Raw genomic sequence first — 18,926 nt, forward strand, 5'->3', positions numbered from 1 at the left:
AAATTTGTTGCCCGTTTCTTTGGCGATAATGCGGAATGGACCCGAAAACTTACCCGAAAGCTTGGAGTTCCTTTCAGGTTCTCTATCCATAACAGCATCGCCTATCTCTAACACGACAGGTTTGGCTTGTTTATGTTGCTTGATCATCATTTCAGCGCGTAACGCTGCTAAATGTGTTCGTACTTGGCTATGAATATCCGTAAAAACACGGATTTGTTTTGCCGCGAAAGCATCCGTATTATAAAAAGGTTTTGGCGTGTCCGTAAGTACATCATAAGGCAGACGTTTGTCTGTACCATAGACAATGTAGTAGGGTGATTTGCCAGAAGAGCTATTAATCGACCCATTAATAGACGCTGCAACCTGCAGTAACCAATCTTCCCATGTGTATTGCAAATCACACACAATCGGGCGAAGTATCTCCAGGATCTTGCGATTGGTTCTCTCAACAATGTCATTAGCCTGTGGATGATAGGCTGTCACAAAACTTTGCTGTATTCCATATTGCTCACATATTTGTGCTACTAACTGATTCTTGAACTCTATCCCATTGTCTGAGAGAAGAACCTTAGGCGTAGTATATGGACATATAAGATTCATCGCTAATGCACAGGCCACACACTCGGCTGTTTTATCCTTCAGTCGGACTGAAACCACGAATCTAGAAAAATAATCCACACACACTAAGACTTACGAGGATTCCTGATGACTCCTCGGGAGTTGTAACAAGTCAATAGCGACTGTGTCAAACGGACGGTCTGGTGTAGGATATTGTAGGATCGGTGCCGGTGACCTGCCTATGGAACATTGTGGAACAACGTTATAATCGTTTCACACAACGTGTCAGGTACGACTATTTGACGTACAATACCCTCTGGCGTCTTTTTCGATCTATGGAGTATGTTATGTCATAATTTAAACTGACTTAAGGGAAGAATTAATTTGGGGAGTTTAACATCCTCCCCCCATTCAAGAGCAAAAGTGACTGCTGACCATAACGGGTCGCGCCGTGGCTCATCATCCAGTTGTAAAAGAGTGAACGTTGATACAGGCATCATTGGTGCTATATTTCTTGACAAAGCGTCGGAGACAACATTCGCCCTTCCCGGTAAATACCTAAACTCGGGGTCAAATTCCTGAATTGTCAGATACCAGTGTGCCAATCTGCCTGATAAGTTTCTGCCATGGAACAGTTCAGTCACTGCCGCATGATCCGTAAATGCAGTTATCTTATATCCAAAGATAATGTCCTTAAACTTCTTTAGTGCCCACACAACAGCTAACGTTTCCAAATGCGTTACTGAATAACGTGTTTCAACATCATTAAGTTTTCGACTTGCAAAAGCTATCACTCGAAACTTTCCTCGCGAATCCTCTTGCATGAGTACGGCTCCGATTCCTTGTCCAGAAGCGTCAGTACAGAGGGTGAAAGCTTGAGTGTAGTCAGGGAATGCCAGAACAGGGGCATTGGTAAGCGCTATCTTCAATGCCGCAAAACTATTTTCGTGTTCAGCATCCCACACAAGCATTTCATCATTCTTCAGCAACCTTATTAGGGGTGATGCCAATGTTGCATAGTTCTTAATAGAAGAACGATAATATCCAGATAAACCAAGAAAACTACGCACTTGATCAACCGATGTAGGACGTGGGAACTGAGATACAGCTTTAACTTTATCTTCCACTGTATGAATGCCTTCACCGTCAACTACATGACCAAGGAAATGGATTTTGGATTTTAAAAGCTCACATTTTGAAAGTTTAGATATCGACATCCTTATTGACTACTATTAGATCATCCAAATAAGCGCAGACTGTGGTACCAATCAATCAGGCAAACAGGGTGTTTGATCATTCTTTGAAATGTCAGTGGGCATTCCTGAGACCAAAAGGCATCTATAGAAACTCAAAGTGGCCCAGGGGAGTACTAAATGCCGTGACCTCCCGTGATTTCTCATCGAGTGGTATCTGCCAATACTCACTAAGCAAATCTAAGTTGGTAAATACAGCATTATCCTTGCCTAAGGACTGCAATATATCACTCAAGACAGGCATAGGGTACCTATCTGCGATCGTACATTCATTAACGCGCCTAAAATTAATAACTGGGCGCCATCCACCATCCTTCTTTGGGACTAGGAATAAGGGGCTATTAAAAGGGGACTTAGAATGCATAATAACATTCTCATCCAACAAATCTTGTACCATATCCTGAACTACAGCGCGCTGGCTATGTGGTAATCGGTAAGCTGGTACATAGATAGGATTTGTGCCCTCCTTTAATGATATGTGATGGGATGTTAAATCTGTCTGTCCTAGCTTTTCACCTGGCAAGGCTACAATATTTCTGCAGTCAGCAAGCAGCTCCAAAAGGTGTGTCTTGCCCTGAGGATGATCTATCACCTTAACATGTGGCGCTATTTGATCTATCCTCTCTCGCCTAGTCCGTTGGGATTGAGGTACAATATTACCAATTGGGAATTGCGTAGGCTGTAATTCGACATTGTTGTGATATACCAGAAAATCCCACAAATAACATCCTTTCTTCAATATTTTCTGAACGCCTGTTCTATTCAGAACTAGAACATCTGTCAAACCACCAGGTCGTATCGTGCTTAACGCCGACTCGCACGACAAACCCTTTACCGTGCACGTTTCCGGGAGACATACAACATCGGTCCCCGTATACACGTCAGGTAAGTAAACAGTGGCCTTGGTGAATTCCTCATTCTGATAGTGGAGAGTACTCTTCAAAATTGCAGGTATAATCTTCCAGCTCTTGCTGCTATAATCACGCTGGGAAAGTGAGGGTGTGAGGTCTTGGGCTTGCTCTGACATATTATCCGCCTTCCTCCGAGTGGGAATATTGGACAACACTTTCGACCTTGCGAAGAGCAATGATGCAGAATGACGCATAGCGTTATAGGAAACACCTTTAAACGTAGTAGCATTCTTACGTGGATGAACAACTATGCTATTCGTTCTGAGTGTTGGGAGACCAGTTAATCCGTCAGCTGGCAAATTAAATTGCTGAACCACATAAAAGTCCGCATAGAGGGGAGTACCACATCTTGAAAATCTATGCCGTAACGTCACCATTCTGTCAATACTCAGTTGCGTGCCGGATACTCCTTCGAGATCGGCGTCAGTAGGTCTCCATAGGAAATCACGGTGAGGGAATCTACATTGTAACTCCTGATAGGATGTCAAGGCCAAAACATTTGCGCATGCACCCGTATCAATATCCAGAGCCAATCTGATATCATTCACTCTCACCAGTACTGGCAATACTTCCACTTTACTTAGCGCCGCTATTAATGAGGCTGCCACAGAAGTGTTGTGGGAAGGATGCACCAATGGACCTATCCTTCCCCGTCTTTTGACAGGTGCTGGCCTTCCCCCGACTTCTTATCCTGGTAATGATGCGCTTTACGCTGCTGTGTTATCGGGGGTACACCAGAGTCCACGCTCCTAGCGTTTATCATTATGTCGCACTCATCTGTGCTGTGAGATGCTGACCGGTGGAATGCACACCACGATCATGATTTTTGGCCAGGTGGAGACGTAGTCTTAACCGCCTCCGTGTACGTCCTTCTTTTTCTGCTTAGCGCCTGTGGGGGGATGGGTGGTCTTCGGTACTTTAACACCACCACCCCGGAGCTGATAACAATCATCGATTGTATGGCCCCTCTTATTACAATGGGTACACCTCAAAGATCGACGATTCTTGTAACTCCGGTGTTGAGGTGCGATCGAAGCCAACGGCTGCATTTGCGCTACCGGGGGAGGCGCCGTAGTCTGGGAAGTACGTGCCATCAGAGGTCCTGTCACCTTCGGAGAAAGCTTGTTAGCGTAATCCACCATAACAGTAGGCGGGACAAACTCTACTTCCTGGGCCAGGCCATAGATGGGAAGACGAACCGCCAACTGGAAACTAATCAACTCTATTAATGTTACCACATTTTCCGGTGACATCTTGCCATCTTCGTCATACCATCGCGAATCCCGGAAGGACGCTTCCATGTCTTGTCGTACTTCTCAGGCAATTGAAACAGCCCCCATAGGTGATTCCACGTGAACCACCGGAGCCAGACGATCTAGCTATCTAAATACCCACTGCAGACGGCAAAATTGGGACCGGCACTCGAAAATTCCAATGAGAGAGAGCTTGAGCTTTTCATTGTCGGGGTCCGTCAAACCATACGCATTCAGGTGCGTACTAGCAAACGAACCCTGCGGGATGTGGGAACGCACAAACGCCTTCTTATCGTGATCATCGGTAATTTTTACATTGCTCATTGTGTCCTCACACGCACGGATGAATTGTGTTACTCTATAATCATCCTGACCAGTAAAATCACGGACCTGGTCAGCACGTGGTATCATGTGAAACACATTCTCTGGGTTAGGCGACATAGGAGCGTTAGGAGAAGCCATGTTAGCGTTAGATGTATGCAAGCCACTATGTTTACTTCTAACAGAAGGCTCAGTTAATGGGCGGGGTAATGCTAAGTTATCCGGCACACTGTCACCCAGAAGACGATTAGGAACGACCTGTGAATACCCAGGTGAGGTACTATATTGATTTCCCGATCGTAAGGTACGACAGTTTAAATCGTCAAATGATTCCTCAATTAACTCTTCACTACTCTTCACAGAATAGTCTGATTGTGTTTCCGGCTTAACCCCTAATTTAACCTCTGCAGTAGAAACATGACGTTTATCCTCTATATGTGAATCGTCAGCAAAAAGCTCCGCTAAATCAGTAATGTCCTCAGACCACAACTTTGACAATTTCTCCATGAAATGGCAAATGGGTCACACAGTGATTTACAGTAAGAACAAAACACTTGCCTCTCATGTACAGGAAATTGATAAAAATTATAGTTAAAATAATTAAAGTATCAATAACTGAACAGGTATGAAATAAATACTGGAAATTATATCACATTAAATTAAGTGAGACACCTACAACAATGGCATAGCCTATGCAATGTCCTATCAATGTGAAGGCATGCCGTTGACTATGTAAATGTGTGTACAGTATAAAGTATGTGAATCTTTAAATACCTAATACAGGGGTTGGGCTTCTGCATAGAAAATACGATCGGTCCAGCTGGTCTCAGGTGGTGGGTGGGTGGGTACCTCGGTTCCTCCACTCAGACAGCTGTAGGAGGGTGTGGTGTGGGTGAGTGTTGCCACCCTCTCAAGGTCGGTTGGCGCGCACTCCTCTCGAGTGTCGTCGCCTAGCAATGACCAGACGCGCTGCAATGACGAACGCCGGGTGAATCCACTTCACGACAGGGGACTACCTCCACAGTATGTCCAAGTGCTGACGATGAAGAATCAGGTGCTCTGCTCACAAATACGATGTTGCCGCTTCTGTGTGCCGAAACCTTCTGAAGCCCTGTATATATGAGGGACTCTCTGGGGCACCGGAAGTACTGCATTCAATGATCACGAAGCCACAATAGTCATCCAGACACTTGTGAAAGGTCTTTTGTTAGTAAACCCTGAAAGTTGTTGGGTATGTCTGCAACACTGCAAGCGGCGGGCACAGTTTAAGAATGCTGACAAGAGGCTTTCCTGACCGCCACCACTTGTCGCTAAACAGGGGTATCACAAACTAGCCGTATGGTAATAAGTCAACAATAACTCAGTATCGGTTATTGGAATAATTCTGTACACCACCATGGGAGACAGAATGAGAAACACTTAACTACAATCGTCTCACTACAGGATATATCAATACACTCGGATATTTCATGTAATATGTCACTGTTTTTTTTTCTTGTTTCGCAAAACACTGACGCCTTGGTATGTAGACTGGAATGTTGTATTCGTCACCACACTAGCTGCCACCTATGTTCTAGTCGTAATGTATATGGGACTAAACATATATAATATTGGGTAAGAGTAGCGAAACCCAATTGTCTGTTTCTTCTTTTATTGAAAAACTATCGTTTAAATAATTCCTGAGTGGAAATCAACCGTAACTTCCACTATTTATGAGTGTGAAGGCAGAGGACGACGGCTATGATAAATTGACCGTTTAATCACGCCCTTTCCATGTGAGTTTATGAGTGAGACTGCCCGTGGGTGCCGGCTTATCCGAGCTGACCCATGTGCTGACATACAGTCAATGGGCCGCACCCCAAGAAGGCTACCAATCACGTGATAAGAGCATGACAACTCATAGCCAGTGGAAAGTTAAAGAAGGTGAATCAGTATATAAATCAAATGTAATGAACCCATTTATATAATACTTCTGTTGATGAGACAGGGGCCATTACACTAGTGACGAGTGTGACTCCGTCTTGTCTTCACTGATGTGAAAGTAATGCCCCGTGGAAGGAGCTGCAGTGCCTTTATATTGGAGGAGAGCCGGCAGATGACTTCTCCTAATTAACACTAAACTGGTTAGATGTGCGCAGCTGTGTTTGCCCAAGTGCATGGTCATGTCGCCGCTGGTCGGTAATGCTTCCTAATTATTACCACCTGGGTGTGTCTTGGCTAGGTATAGTTTCTTTAACACGGCCATAAAGCTGGGTTAACTCAGGTACCTTGACCATGACCTCTTCTGGGTCAGGTCTTACTATCAGTGTAGGGTGTGTCAACCTATGTGGGTTACCACGTGGGCATCTACTTACTGTTATATGTGCTGTATTTCTCTGGGCTGTAAGCTGTGGTCTGATAAAGACTCATTACACCATGTTTACACTGTTACCAATGTTTGCACTACTAGTACCAATGTTTACACTACTACTACCAATGTTTGCACTACTACTACTAAAGTTTACACTATTACCTATATTTACACTGCTTCCAATATTTACACTACTACTACCAATGTTTACACTGCTTCCAATGTTTACACTACTACTACCAGTGTTTACACTGCTACTACCAATGTCTACAATACTACCAATGTTTACACTGATACTACCAATGTTTACACTACTACTACCAATGTTTATACTGCTTCTACCTATGTCACACTACTTCTGATGTTTACACGACTAATACCAATGTTTACACTACTACCAATGTTTACACTACTATCAATGTTTATCCTACTACCAATATTTACACTACTACCAATGTTTACCCTACTACCAATGTTTACACTACTACTAATGTTTACACTACTACTACCAATGTTTCAATGTTTACACTACTACCAATGGTTACACAACTACTACCAATTTTGAGACTACTACTACCAATGTTTACACTACTACTGTCAATGTTTACACTTTTATTTATTTTTTCCTTTTTTTTAACGTGGCCTCCAGCCTCCCCCAACAGCCACACCTTCGCTGCCATTTTATTACCTTAATATTAAATATCCTAATACATAAGTAGCTATCCTAGTTGTGTTGAAATAGTTGAGCCGCAGATCTATGCGGCATTCAGTGACTGTAGTCTCCTAGTCAATATCTGCAGCTGTTGTTGGCTTTGGGGCCGAAGCTCTCGTTCCCCTGAGGCAGAGCAACGCCTACCGAAGGAAAGAGAAGGACAGTCGACATCTCATCCAGGTTGTAACATAACTTCTGGGCTGCTGCTTCTGTTCGGAGTTCACCTCCGTGAGTCTGGCGTAGAAACATTATGCACTTGGTCCCATTTCACCAGAGGTTGTGAACACTAGAGGAGTGAAGCTGCCTTGATCCACGTTTTGAATTCTCTCCCCACATGCCCTTATCTTGTCGTTCTCGCTCCTCCTGTGTGCAGCATCGAGAGTTAAGTTACGATGACATGTGGCCATGGGATAAAAAATCCTGATATCAAAGAAGGCTCGCTGTTCCCGCGTCCAGAATCCTTGAGCACTGACGTCAACACATGCTTCGTTGGATGTGTTTGAAGTTCTATATTGAAAAATCTCACTCTAATGGAAGGAGGGTCGGTTCTACCCTGACATCACGGCAAATTTCCTTCAACATATTTGCTGTGAGATCCCCTACTTCGTCATGCTTCATTCATATGAAGCCCCCTTTCTTGCACACCATGGCGTGATCGGCGTGATCGGAAGAGCCACAAATGCATTGGGAGGGCAAACCTTCCACAGACCTACCGTACCTTAGAGCATTGATATCTGTAAATTCTTGTTTATTGAGACTGAAACTATTTGCCCTTATCAGTAACGTAGTTAACCAGCTCAAGGCGCTCACCTCCCGCGCTATTGCTACTTTTTTTTAAAATTCTCTGGTACTTGCAACAACAGTTGCTGCAACTTATCACTTTGGCTGTGCTGTCGTTCTGTCTTAATGGACCTTCGAATCTTGTTTATGTCTCTGGTATCCACCTCCCCTCTTGCGTTATGAGCTATTATGTGGTCCGTGAGGGCTGCCGTGAGCTTAACTGACTTTTGATGTTCGGTGGCAGCAATCTCCTCTGGATTGGTCAATTCCATACCTCCCAGTCTCGGTGGTAGTGTAAGGAGTGATCTTTCTGTTGGGGTTAAGTGAGGGTGTTTCACTAATTTGGGAATGAAATTGACATAGATAGTTTTTTACAGAGGGTGAAGGAGGGGACCAATATCAGGGATAGTGCGCATCAGGTAGTTCCAGCGATGCTTTACTCCATGGGTGAATGCCACAAAAGCCGCATGAGGCTCTGTGTTAGCAATCTCAGACAGAGCTTGGATTTCCCTAACCCACTCATTCACCTTTCCCGTTATGTACTCGGTCTTGAAGTCAGTCGTGCCGATTACTGCGCCCAGGTGTTTTTGGTCTTCCTTTGTTATTTTGACCTCACTTCCGCCAAACACCTCCAATGCCCACTCATAATGTTCTGGCATCACAATGAGTAAGGACTTGCTGGGGTTTGGGTGGTACCCTATTCGTGGGCCTCGCGATGTTTCCAGGTCCCACCGCTTTTTGATGTCCTCCACTTTTCCTGCTCCTGTAAGGTCATCAGCGTACGCCACTTGTTTGATCTCAGTTGTTTCAAATTTTATTGTGTGTTGGAGCACGGATAGGCCTATTGCGTACATTGCCATTGCAACAGGGTCCCCCTGTGTTGTTCCCTCGGTTGACTGTATGATGGTATCACCTCTTAGAGCCTTGTTGTTTACTATATAGAGGTCTGATGGATTCATTTAGGGAGTTTTCAACATACATTGCAAAGCTTGGACACTTGATCTTGATGTTGTGCAGTGTGGCCTTGCGGTTAAGTATGTTGAATGCTTTTGAAGCGTCAACCAGGAGAACGGCCTCATAATCACGCTGCTCAAATATCGTTCTCATGGCGTGAATGGCATCTTCCCCTCCAGCCTGGTGGCCAGCACAAACTTGCGGGTTCCCTGGTGCTGCCCTGACATCATCCTTTACCATCTCAATTATGCATGTTCCGATGATCCGCCTCAGCACTTCCCCCTCCCCTATAGGCCTACATCCTGCATTTTTTTCCAGGGGAATGAGGCGGCAGGCCGTCATAACATGGAGGTGATGGCAGCACGAGGATGCCAGCTTTCTTGCAAGGACGGCAATGGCAGTGCAGAGATCACTTGCTACAGGGCCAAACTTGTTAGTGCTGAGGATGACACTCCAACCGTTTGCGTCCAGACCTGAAGGGTCGGCTCCTCCTCGGGTTTTCAGTGCCTTTTTCCACACCATCCCTCCTGTTATTTTCTCGAATAGGACAGCATTTGGTGGGATATAGTCACCGCCAAAGACACTTTTACCATACGCATATTGTTTCCAAACTTTCTTGCAACATCATTGGTGTTTTGATTTCCGTCACCTGTAAGTTTTAGTCTCTCAAGGGCCACATTCTGCCACATTGTCAATCTTCTCTTCATTGCTGCCGCATTTTCTTTGTGCTTAGTCTTTGTGTGTGTGTCCCCTGACAGAATAGATGTGATATTATTGCCAGTATTTGAAGAGCTAAAGGGGCAAGGAAGCAGTCCTGAGTGTAATTAGTTATGAGGCGAATCATCTCCCGAATCATTTCTTTGGTGGCCGCACAGTTGGGTGGTTCAAATAGGTTAGCTGGCGACCACCTGACAATTTCTGAGTAAGTTTCTTTAACCCATATGTCTGCATTTTCCATCGACATGCCATTCCACTGTGGTGTCTGTCTCTCATTCTCCTCGTGGACATCTGCTACTATTGGAGCAGCGATTATTAGTACTACATTTTCAGGTTGAGTAGATTCATTTAGGGTATCATCGGGCGGTTGGGTCCCGGCGATATCCACTGTGGTCTCCTGAGTCGGCTCCCTACCTTGTGGGTTTCGACAATTGTATCCATTTCTGCAACCCACACATGGTCATTTGTTTCTCGCACATTCACAGCTAGTGTAGTTTTGGTACTGGCTAGCACAGACGCAGCAATGTCTGTTACCCGGCATAGTGTTCAGCACCTCGGGCGGCAGTTACGCCCGCCAATGACATCTGCTTTGGTCCCATACAGAAGAAGAAACTAGTTCGTATGAGTAAAGGGCAGAGAGACTACAGGCTGGACTGCTGTGTCCGGGTAGTAGGGGCATTCATGCGCGCATGGGTGTATAGGCCACTCCCTTGTGGTCGACTATCCAACATCAGAATGATACATTGGGAGCAAGAATTGTCACACCTAACAACTGTTTATATATCCTTGGTAGAAATCACCACTATTTCTATGGTCGCACTGATGTAATATTAGTTTACATGTACTGTATATACTCACTTGGTCGGCTGGCACCACATAAAGTGATCGTTACTTGGGGTGGGGCGACCACAAGCTTAGAGCACTTGGCCCCATAAGGGCGAGTCTCGACACTGGCACTGGCACCTTGGGCGGCAGTTACGTCCGCTTCCGACATCCAAATACTCACAGACTCGCTTCGAAGTCACCGGTGAACACATGGAATATTTTCGATTAATGCCGTAAGGGATGATAAGAACCTTCGGTGACGATGCTTAGGGTGACATCTGATATTCACCTGCACACTGTGAAATTCCCGCTCCCATACACCAATGTTTACGCTACTACCACTAATGTTTATACTACTATCAATGTTTACACTACTATCAATGTTTACACTACTACCAATGTTTACACTACTACTAATGTTTACAATATTACCAATGCTTATACTTCTACTTATGTTTACACGATTACCAATGTTTACACTTCTCCCTCAGACAACAACCACATCTACGACAACGGTGCCTTCGAGGACGACAACCCCATTTATGCTAATACTGAGGGCCAGTGAGGCTGAAACTACCCCTCGCTTCAAGAGTTTCCACCTGCTACAAGATCCACCACTCACTACAAAACTTATCAATCACTACAAGAACTAGTAGTGAGTGAGTGTTGGTCTTTTAGTAAATGCTACCTTTTGCAGTAGGTGGTAGTACATACTTCAGGAGCTAACACTCTCTACAAAACTTATCACCCACTGTAAGACGTAAGAAAAAGTACTCTGATATGCTAATGTGTTTTTGGTACAATCAACGCAAGCAACACTAGACTAAGTTAGCTATATGTCTTCAGAAAAGCTACATGTCTCATCCCAAACTACGATTCTGTCCACATTAAGGCTTTAAATCTTACCTCTGACAGGAGAGTCTGTACGTCTGTATCGGATGTAATAACTTCACAAGTTACTCCGATATATCAGTGGTCCTTATTGTTGGTGATAAAGAAAGTGTGTGTGTGTGTGTGTGTGTGTGTGTGTGTGTGTGTGTGTGTGAAAGGTTCTTTAGGAATAACAGAGCGGGTTTTAGTCTGCGTAGTTTACCTCTATGAACATCAAATCCTGAATTATTAACTCATAAATTGGCAGAGGGCCTTACTGATTTCGCTCACTATCCTATTTTTTCATTAGCCTTCACCTATTTACATGAATGTACCAGTTATATTTAAGTAATATGTGTATTTCTGAATCACTTGCATATTACTATCCATCTCACTTAATATCATTGTTTGGGTACGTAAGTCGTATTGAGTATCACAGATTGGTTTTCGCTCTGGGTGTTAACACTTGCTCCTCTGGCTTCACCATTTAAAAGAACACATAATTTCTGTTAATTCTAAATTCTTTAGACTTTCTCTAGTTGTAAGTAGAAAATAGTAATCTTTTAGATGAAGCGATTAGTTGGTGATATTATTTACTCAAACCATAGCATTTAAGAGGTTGCAAATTAATAGAGGTGCTACAGATTTCATGTACAGTACAGTTGTGGACAAAAATAATCCAGCAGTCAGGGAGGGAAGTGGAGTATGGAAGGGTAGGGGTAGGTGGACATCACAATTCTGTTTTCGTAGTTTAATTATGAGGCAGACAAAGCTTAAACTCTTTCCCTGCTAATTTATTTTGTCCACAACTGTACATAAGATAGTGTGAATGCTCAATGTTGAGTCGATGTACAACACTCCGTTCTGAATGAGGTTTAGTTTGTATATTTCTGGTTCCCTGCCATATCCTGCACTACAGTACACGTATCATTTCACTAACGGTTGAAGTTCTCACACACACGTTTCTACAGTTCTATATGTGTAGCTCTCTCAGACCGGGAAGTCTCTCCAGAAATTATTGGGGAGACGAACTCATGAAGTCAAAGGAACTCTTGAACTGGGAAGCTTAATAAGAGAACTGTGGAGAACTGAGGGCTTCTTCCACTTTATGATTATTGCAGGTAGATGATGATGATGATGATGATGATGAGGAGGAGGAGGAGGAGGAGGAGGAAGACGATGAGGAGGAGGAGGAAGATGATGATGATGAGGAAGAAGATTTTGATAATAGTGGTGATGATGATTTTGATGATAGTGGTGGTGGTGATGATGATGGTAGTAGTGGTGGTGGTGATGATGATGGTAGTAGTGATGATGATGATGATGATGATGATGATAATGATGATGATAAGGACATGACACCAAAACCTCCTCAAACAAGAGTTGACTGTGGGATCTTATAATCACATAAGCAATACAAAATTAAATCGAAAACATAAATGACGATGAAAATAAGCCAATAACTAAGAACTATGAAGAACCAAGACATTTCGACATCAAGCCTCAAAATATAAAACGGTTTAAATAACCCTGGCAGTCAAAAAAGTTGAGCAAAAGCACAAAACATTTGGTTTACAAGATAACATTCCAATTACCACGTTGACAGTGTTTGTATTCGTTGGCACAAAATATATACGAGGTAAATGTATAGTCGCGCAGAAGTCCTTTATGTATGTGTTAGTAATTAAATATCTTGGCAGCTGTTGTGTTGATATTGTGTACAGTGGTTTAAGTGGAATGTGGTTTAATAGCTTTAAAATTTTGATTTATATAATACCGTTAACTAAATTCCCTCATGGTGGTAGTTTTACAGGATGATGATTCAACACTTATTCAATGATGGTTTAACCCTTTAAAGATGATGGCTCAGCCCTTGGAGGACACGGGCTTAATCCTTCATCCACAAATTGTTAAGACTTCCTCGGGATTAAAACATTAGATGGTTACAAGAAAGATAAAGAGAAAACTGTTAATTGTTCCCTATGCATGCTTAAACAGATGATAATTATTTTACACTCTTACCACGCTGCAAAAAAAAAATCAAATAATTATTACATTGGTTATAATTCTTTACGAAGATCTTCCGTATAAGTCAAAAGGTTAAAAAAATAATAATTATGTGTATCGGAGTTGTGTTATTTTACTGTGTTTAAGTACGGTGTGTGGCGATTCCCATTGAAGAAAAACACTCCAGTAACAAGGCAGGCTTCCATCTCAGGCTGATAAATTTTTTTGGTCGATGGACCTTTGAAGCATGATGTTTGATCGTGGAAAATTACCGAGGCTATATAACTTTATTCGCTAAAATCAAATAATAAAAACTTTGATATTTCCCGTATCATCTCTTTCCTTATATACAAGTACAATATATCCAAAGACTATCACTTAAATCTCGCTTCTTGAACCGTGGACGAGAAGGTATTTACTACAGAAAAAAAAGGAGACATCAAAACTCTATGTGCTGCCTACAGTACCTTGTGCCCCTCAGTAAAGCAGTTAAACATTACTAGCTAGGGTGAACATTCAGCATTACTGTAACACCCTCGTCCACATTTACACCCTAGACTACATCTACACCCTGGACCACATTTACGCCCTGGTCCACACCTACTGTACATCCTCATCCACATCTACACCCAGGACCACATCTACACCCTGGACCACATCTACATCACGGTTCACATTTACACCCTGGTCCACACCTACATCCTGGTCCACATCTACACCCAGGACCATATCTACACCATGGACCACATCTACTCTCTGGTCTACATCTACACCGGGGTCCACATCCTAACCCCGGACCACATCTACACCCTGGGCCACATCTACCACTACTACTTTGCTGTCACTCGGAATCGAGTATGACGATCATCCACATATGATACAATGATATGAGTTATTAAGGATGGCACTTTCATTGGTGAGTTCTGAGGTCAACAAAGAGGCCGATACGGGACCGGCAAGGTCGTCCACAGATGTGGCAGGTGTGGAAGGCTACATCTAGTGTGGGAGGGGCTGCGGCAGCGTCTTTCCGGCGATGACGCTTGTCTGCCTCTATATGCAGTCGGGCTAACTCGAAAGTATTAACTCCTTCTTGTGAGATGCTCCTCCAAGCGTCACGGTGTGGAGTAATCATCTCCCAGGTGAGGGGGGTCGATTTGGCACCTCACCATTTTTGTCTGAAGACTCTCGTTATACCTTCTCAGTTGCCCGCCGGCATTGCGTTTACTATTCGTTAGGTGACTATAAAGTAGCTGTTTTGGTAGTCTACTGTCGTCCATGCAGTTAAAATGGCCAGTCCAACACAGTTGTTCAGAGATAATGGTAGCCTCGACGCCCCTACAGTTGGTGTCACTGAAAATACTGACATTTGTTCTCTTGCCTTCCCTGCGAACTCAGAGGATGGAACGTAGACTATAGTACGTTGGTGAAATTTGTCTAGTGCCTTCTGAATGTGACCCATGTCTCACTGCCATATAGCAGGGTGGAGAGGAACACTGCTCAATATACAGGCAACTTTATAGATAATTTCAGTTCCCTACAGCTGAAGACATGGTTATGGAGTCTGCCAAAGACATGCGATGCATATTTGATCCACTGTTGAATCTCTTCATCGATGTCTGCGGTGTTGGACAGGTGGGAGCCGAGATACCGAAAGTGGGTAACGTTAGAGAGGGTAGTAACCGTTAAGCTGGATGGATGGTGGAAGTGTGGCTGAGCCAGGGGTAGGCTGAAAGAGAATCTGAGTCTTAAAATAACCTTCACCTCAAGGCTGAGATGTGCATACTCATCTGCGTAGGTGATCAGTATCTCCTGTAGGTCGCGTTCAGTGTGAGCGACAAGGGTGAAGTCGTCTGCATCCTGAAGTATAATGGAAGCTACCCACACCTACATTCCTGCCTGGAGTCTTCTCATGCTGAAAATACCCTTCATCCGGTACTCGATGTCCACCCCGCCGGCTAAATTGGCTCTGGCATGAGTACTGTACAGTAAGGAACGCAGCCAAGAAAATGGAAAAGAAAGTTGGTTCCAATACACATCCCTGTTTTACCTCCATTTGGATGGGGAAGAACTCAGACTGGGTGCCATTGTGCATGCCATCGTGGAGTTGCCTCACAATGGCAATGAATTTTGGTGGGCAGCCAAAAGGCTGAGGGTCCCCAAGAGGACTTTCCTGTTGACCGAGTCGGAGGCTGGTTAGGTCAATGAAGACCATGTACAGGTCACGATGCTGTTCTGTGCACTTTTCCTGTATCTGGCGGGCAGCAAAGATGTCAGTAATGGCATGTGATGGTCTAAAGCCACATTGAGATTCTGGGAGGAAGTTTCCGCCTCAGGAAGAAGTCTGTTTAGGAGGACTCGGGCGATAATTTAGCTAGCTATGGGCAGTAGTGAGATCCAGTGGTAGTTGCCACAGTCTGACGAGGCTCCCTTGCTCTTATAAATATTGACTCCAGGAAAGCGTGCAGACGGCTGGTAAGCAGAGGTCCTCCTGTTTTATATTGTACACCTCGGCTAGGAATCCATCAGGCCCTGAGTCGTTGTTATTTTTCATCTGTTTGATGGCAGTAGCTACCTCATCCAGGGATGGAGGATAGCTGAGGTGAGTCAACTCTGAATGCTGAGGGACCTACTGGGTAGTTAGGACATCCACAGTTGTGGTTCGTTTGAGCAGAGAATGGTAGTGCTCTTTCCAGCACTGAAGAATACCTTCTTCGTCCTTTACTGAAGAGTTACCGTCGGATGAGCGGAGGGGGCTGTGCCATAAAATGTTTTTGTGGAATTGAAAAACTCGCTCATCTTGTTTTGATCTGAAAGTTTTTGTGTTTCACATGATTTATTTTTAAACCAGTCGTTCTTTAGCTTGCGAAGTTCACGCTGGGCTGCCGCTTTCTTCTTGCAGAAGTTATTAATTTGCTTTTGTCCGAGACTGAGGGTTGTTCTGGCAGTCAGTTAAAGCAGCACGTTTATCATCGACGAGTACATTGATTTCCAGGTAATTTTCATCAAACCAGTCCTGGTGTATTCTTGTGATCAGGTCAAGGGTCTCTCTGATGGCTTTTCTCATGACAGTGTCGAAAATATCCCATTTGGTATTGGGATTTGAGTGGATTGTTTTTCGGTTGTTTATCAGCCCGTGTTCGAGCTGTTCTCTGAAAGCATGTGCTACCACTGGATCAGTGTTGCAGTAGTCTGAGCCACGCAAGGGTCATGCGATGAGGATATCTTGGCGGTCTCATTCTCTGGCAATGATGTAGTCAATGAGATAACAGTGTTTGGATCGTGGGTGTTCCACGAACTCTTGAACTCGTCGGCCTGCCTAAACAAGGTATTAGTGATAGTGAGGTTGTGTGCTGCACACTTGCTGAGGAAGAGTAGGCCGTGGGGATTACACTTGCCTAGTGTATTTCTCCCTATGATTCCCTGCCAAATGTCAGCATCTCTGCCAGCTCTAGCATTGAAGTTACCTTATCTTCTCTAGGGATAAGGGTTAGCACTCTGTCAAGGTTCACATAAAAGGCCTCCTTGATGTCATCCTCTGCGTCCAGTGTTGGGGCGTATGCACTGATGAAGAAGGCATGGCATGAGTGATTCAATGGAACTCGGAGCGTCATGAGGCGCTCGTTGATCCCAACAGGCATTTCAGTTAGCTTATGTAGGATGCATTAGCGGAAGGCAAAACCAACTCCATAAATGCGGTTTCTCTCCGCAGTAGGCTTACCCTTCCAGATGAAGGTATAGTATGACTCCCGTTCTGTGAGGCAACCCTCATCTGGGAGCCGGGACTTACTAATGGCTGCCATGTCGATGTTACACCTAGCCAGCTCTTTTGCCACAAGGACGCTCATTTGTGCCAGTATCCAGAAGGGTCCTGACATTCCATGCAGCGACCATAAGAAAATGTATAGTTTGTTTTTGTTTGGATCTGTGATAATGATTGTGTTTTGGACCGCATAAGGATGACCTTATTGGGTGTGGTTGCCCATATAGGTAGGTTGTTTAAGCATGCTATGTTTACCCTAAACATAGCTTTAGCCCCCTCCCCATGTGAGGAGGGGGCTGCTCAGTCGCACACACAGGACCGGATTGCACTGCTGCCTAGATCTCAGTGGAGTCATTGGGTTACCATGGGGCTCTTCTGCCTATACCGCCAATGGGGTCTTACTGGAGCTCTGTAAGCATGTCTGCCTGATGCGGGGTTAAACCGCAGAGTTTTCATTCAGGCTTTACTCCCTTAGCCTTATACCTACCAAGGTTAATCCGCAAGGCAGCCGGGCTGAGGTTGGTAGGCACAAGGATGCGTCCACATGCCAGTGGGCATATGCGCCATCCTTCTGGGGCCCACTGCTGCTCCGAGATCCCCTGCTGGTCTAGCCTGGGCCTACGAGACACCCAGTCACCTTGTGTTTCCACGAGGAGGCACAGCAGGAGTCTTAATTTTGAAGAGGCTGTGTACTGGCAAGGGAAGACTTACAGTCTGCAATTTGCTTCCCTGTTCGCCACGAAAGCTATCCAGCGGCAGTAGCTGGAAGCGAGAAGAACCAAGCAGTGTTTGCAACTTAATACTAACATAATGCTCCCACATTAGACTCATTACACCACCCCATGTGCACACACACATCTACACCCTGGACCACATCGACACCCTTATCCACACCTACATCCTGGACCACATCTACACCCAAGTCAACATCTACACCCCTGGTCCACATCTACACCCTGGACTACATCTACACCAGGTCCACATCTACTCCCTTTTCCACATCTACACCCTGGTCCACATCTACACCCTAGACCACATCTACTCCCTGGATCACATTTACACCCTGGACCACATCTACACCCTGGACCACCTCTACACCCTGGATTACATCTACACCTTGATTTATATCTAGACCCTGGACCACGTTTACTCCCTGGTCCCAATCTACGCCCTGGTCCACATCTAAACCCTGGGCCACAGCCTCTGCAAATGAGCGAGTGTGTGAGAGACACAGGGGTCATGGTGAATAATGCGCCTTCTGATGGATGAGTCAAGAATAAGAACCGAATTTAAGGCGAGACTGTCTATGTGATATATACTTATTAGTTAACTCATTGATAGTCACTAACATTTCAATTATTTGTATGTTTTAGTGTTTAATCTCTGTGCTTTCCCAGAGGATGACTTGACACACACTTCGGTACTGTTTCCATTTTCTTTACAGTTTCACGCATGGTGCTGGTCACCTCTACACATTGAATGTTTATGTGATAATCATAGGTTGTTTAAAAGAGTACCTTGTTAAAATGATTAATAGGGTTGTAATTCTAGATAAATTAACAATATATGTGTATGGTCAACTTTGTAATTAAAATAATAAATATTGAAATGAAACTGACTTTTCCCTAATAATCTTGGTACAGTTATAAAATATA

At 44.3% G+C, this 18,926-nt stretch overlaps 2 protein-coding genes across 2 annotated transcripts in view; both read left to right on the forward strand.

Annotated features, from left to right (window-relative positions):
* Positions 1–12,661, forward strand: part of LOC121869953 (receptor-type tyrosine-protein phosphatase alpha-like) — a 77,220-nt gene extending 64,559 nt beyond the window's left edge. Inside the window, exon 11 of the mRNA XM_042371559.1 lies at positions 11,126–12,661. Within this exon, the coding sequence (XP_042227493.1) occupies positions 11,126–11,199 (74 nt within the window). The 3' untranslated portion in view covers positions 11,200–12,661. The remainder of the gene's footprint in view (positions 1–11,125) is intronic.
* Positions 12,662–15,378: 2,717 nt separating this feature from the next.
* Positions 15,379–18,403, forward strand: LOC121870807. The gene is made up of 2 exons (XM_042372777.1): positions 15,379–15,443; positions 18,097–18,403. Exons 1-2 carry the CDS (start codon positions 15,379–15,381, stop codon positions 18,401–18,403), a joined length of 372 nt encoding a protein of 123 aa, XP_042228711.1.
* Positions 18,404–18,926: the final 523 nt, after the last annotated feature.

The sequence above is a fragment of the Homarus americanus genome, unplaced genomic scaffold, assembly GCF_018991925.1.
Source record: "Homarus americanus isolate GMGI-L3 unplaced genomic scaffold, GMGI_Hamer_2.0 scaffold32583, whole genome shotgun sequence".
Lineage (NCBI taxonomy): Eukaryota > Metazoa > Arthropoda > Malacostraca > Decapoda > Nephropidae > Homarus > Homarus americanus.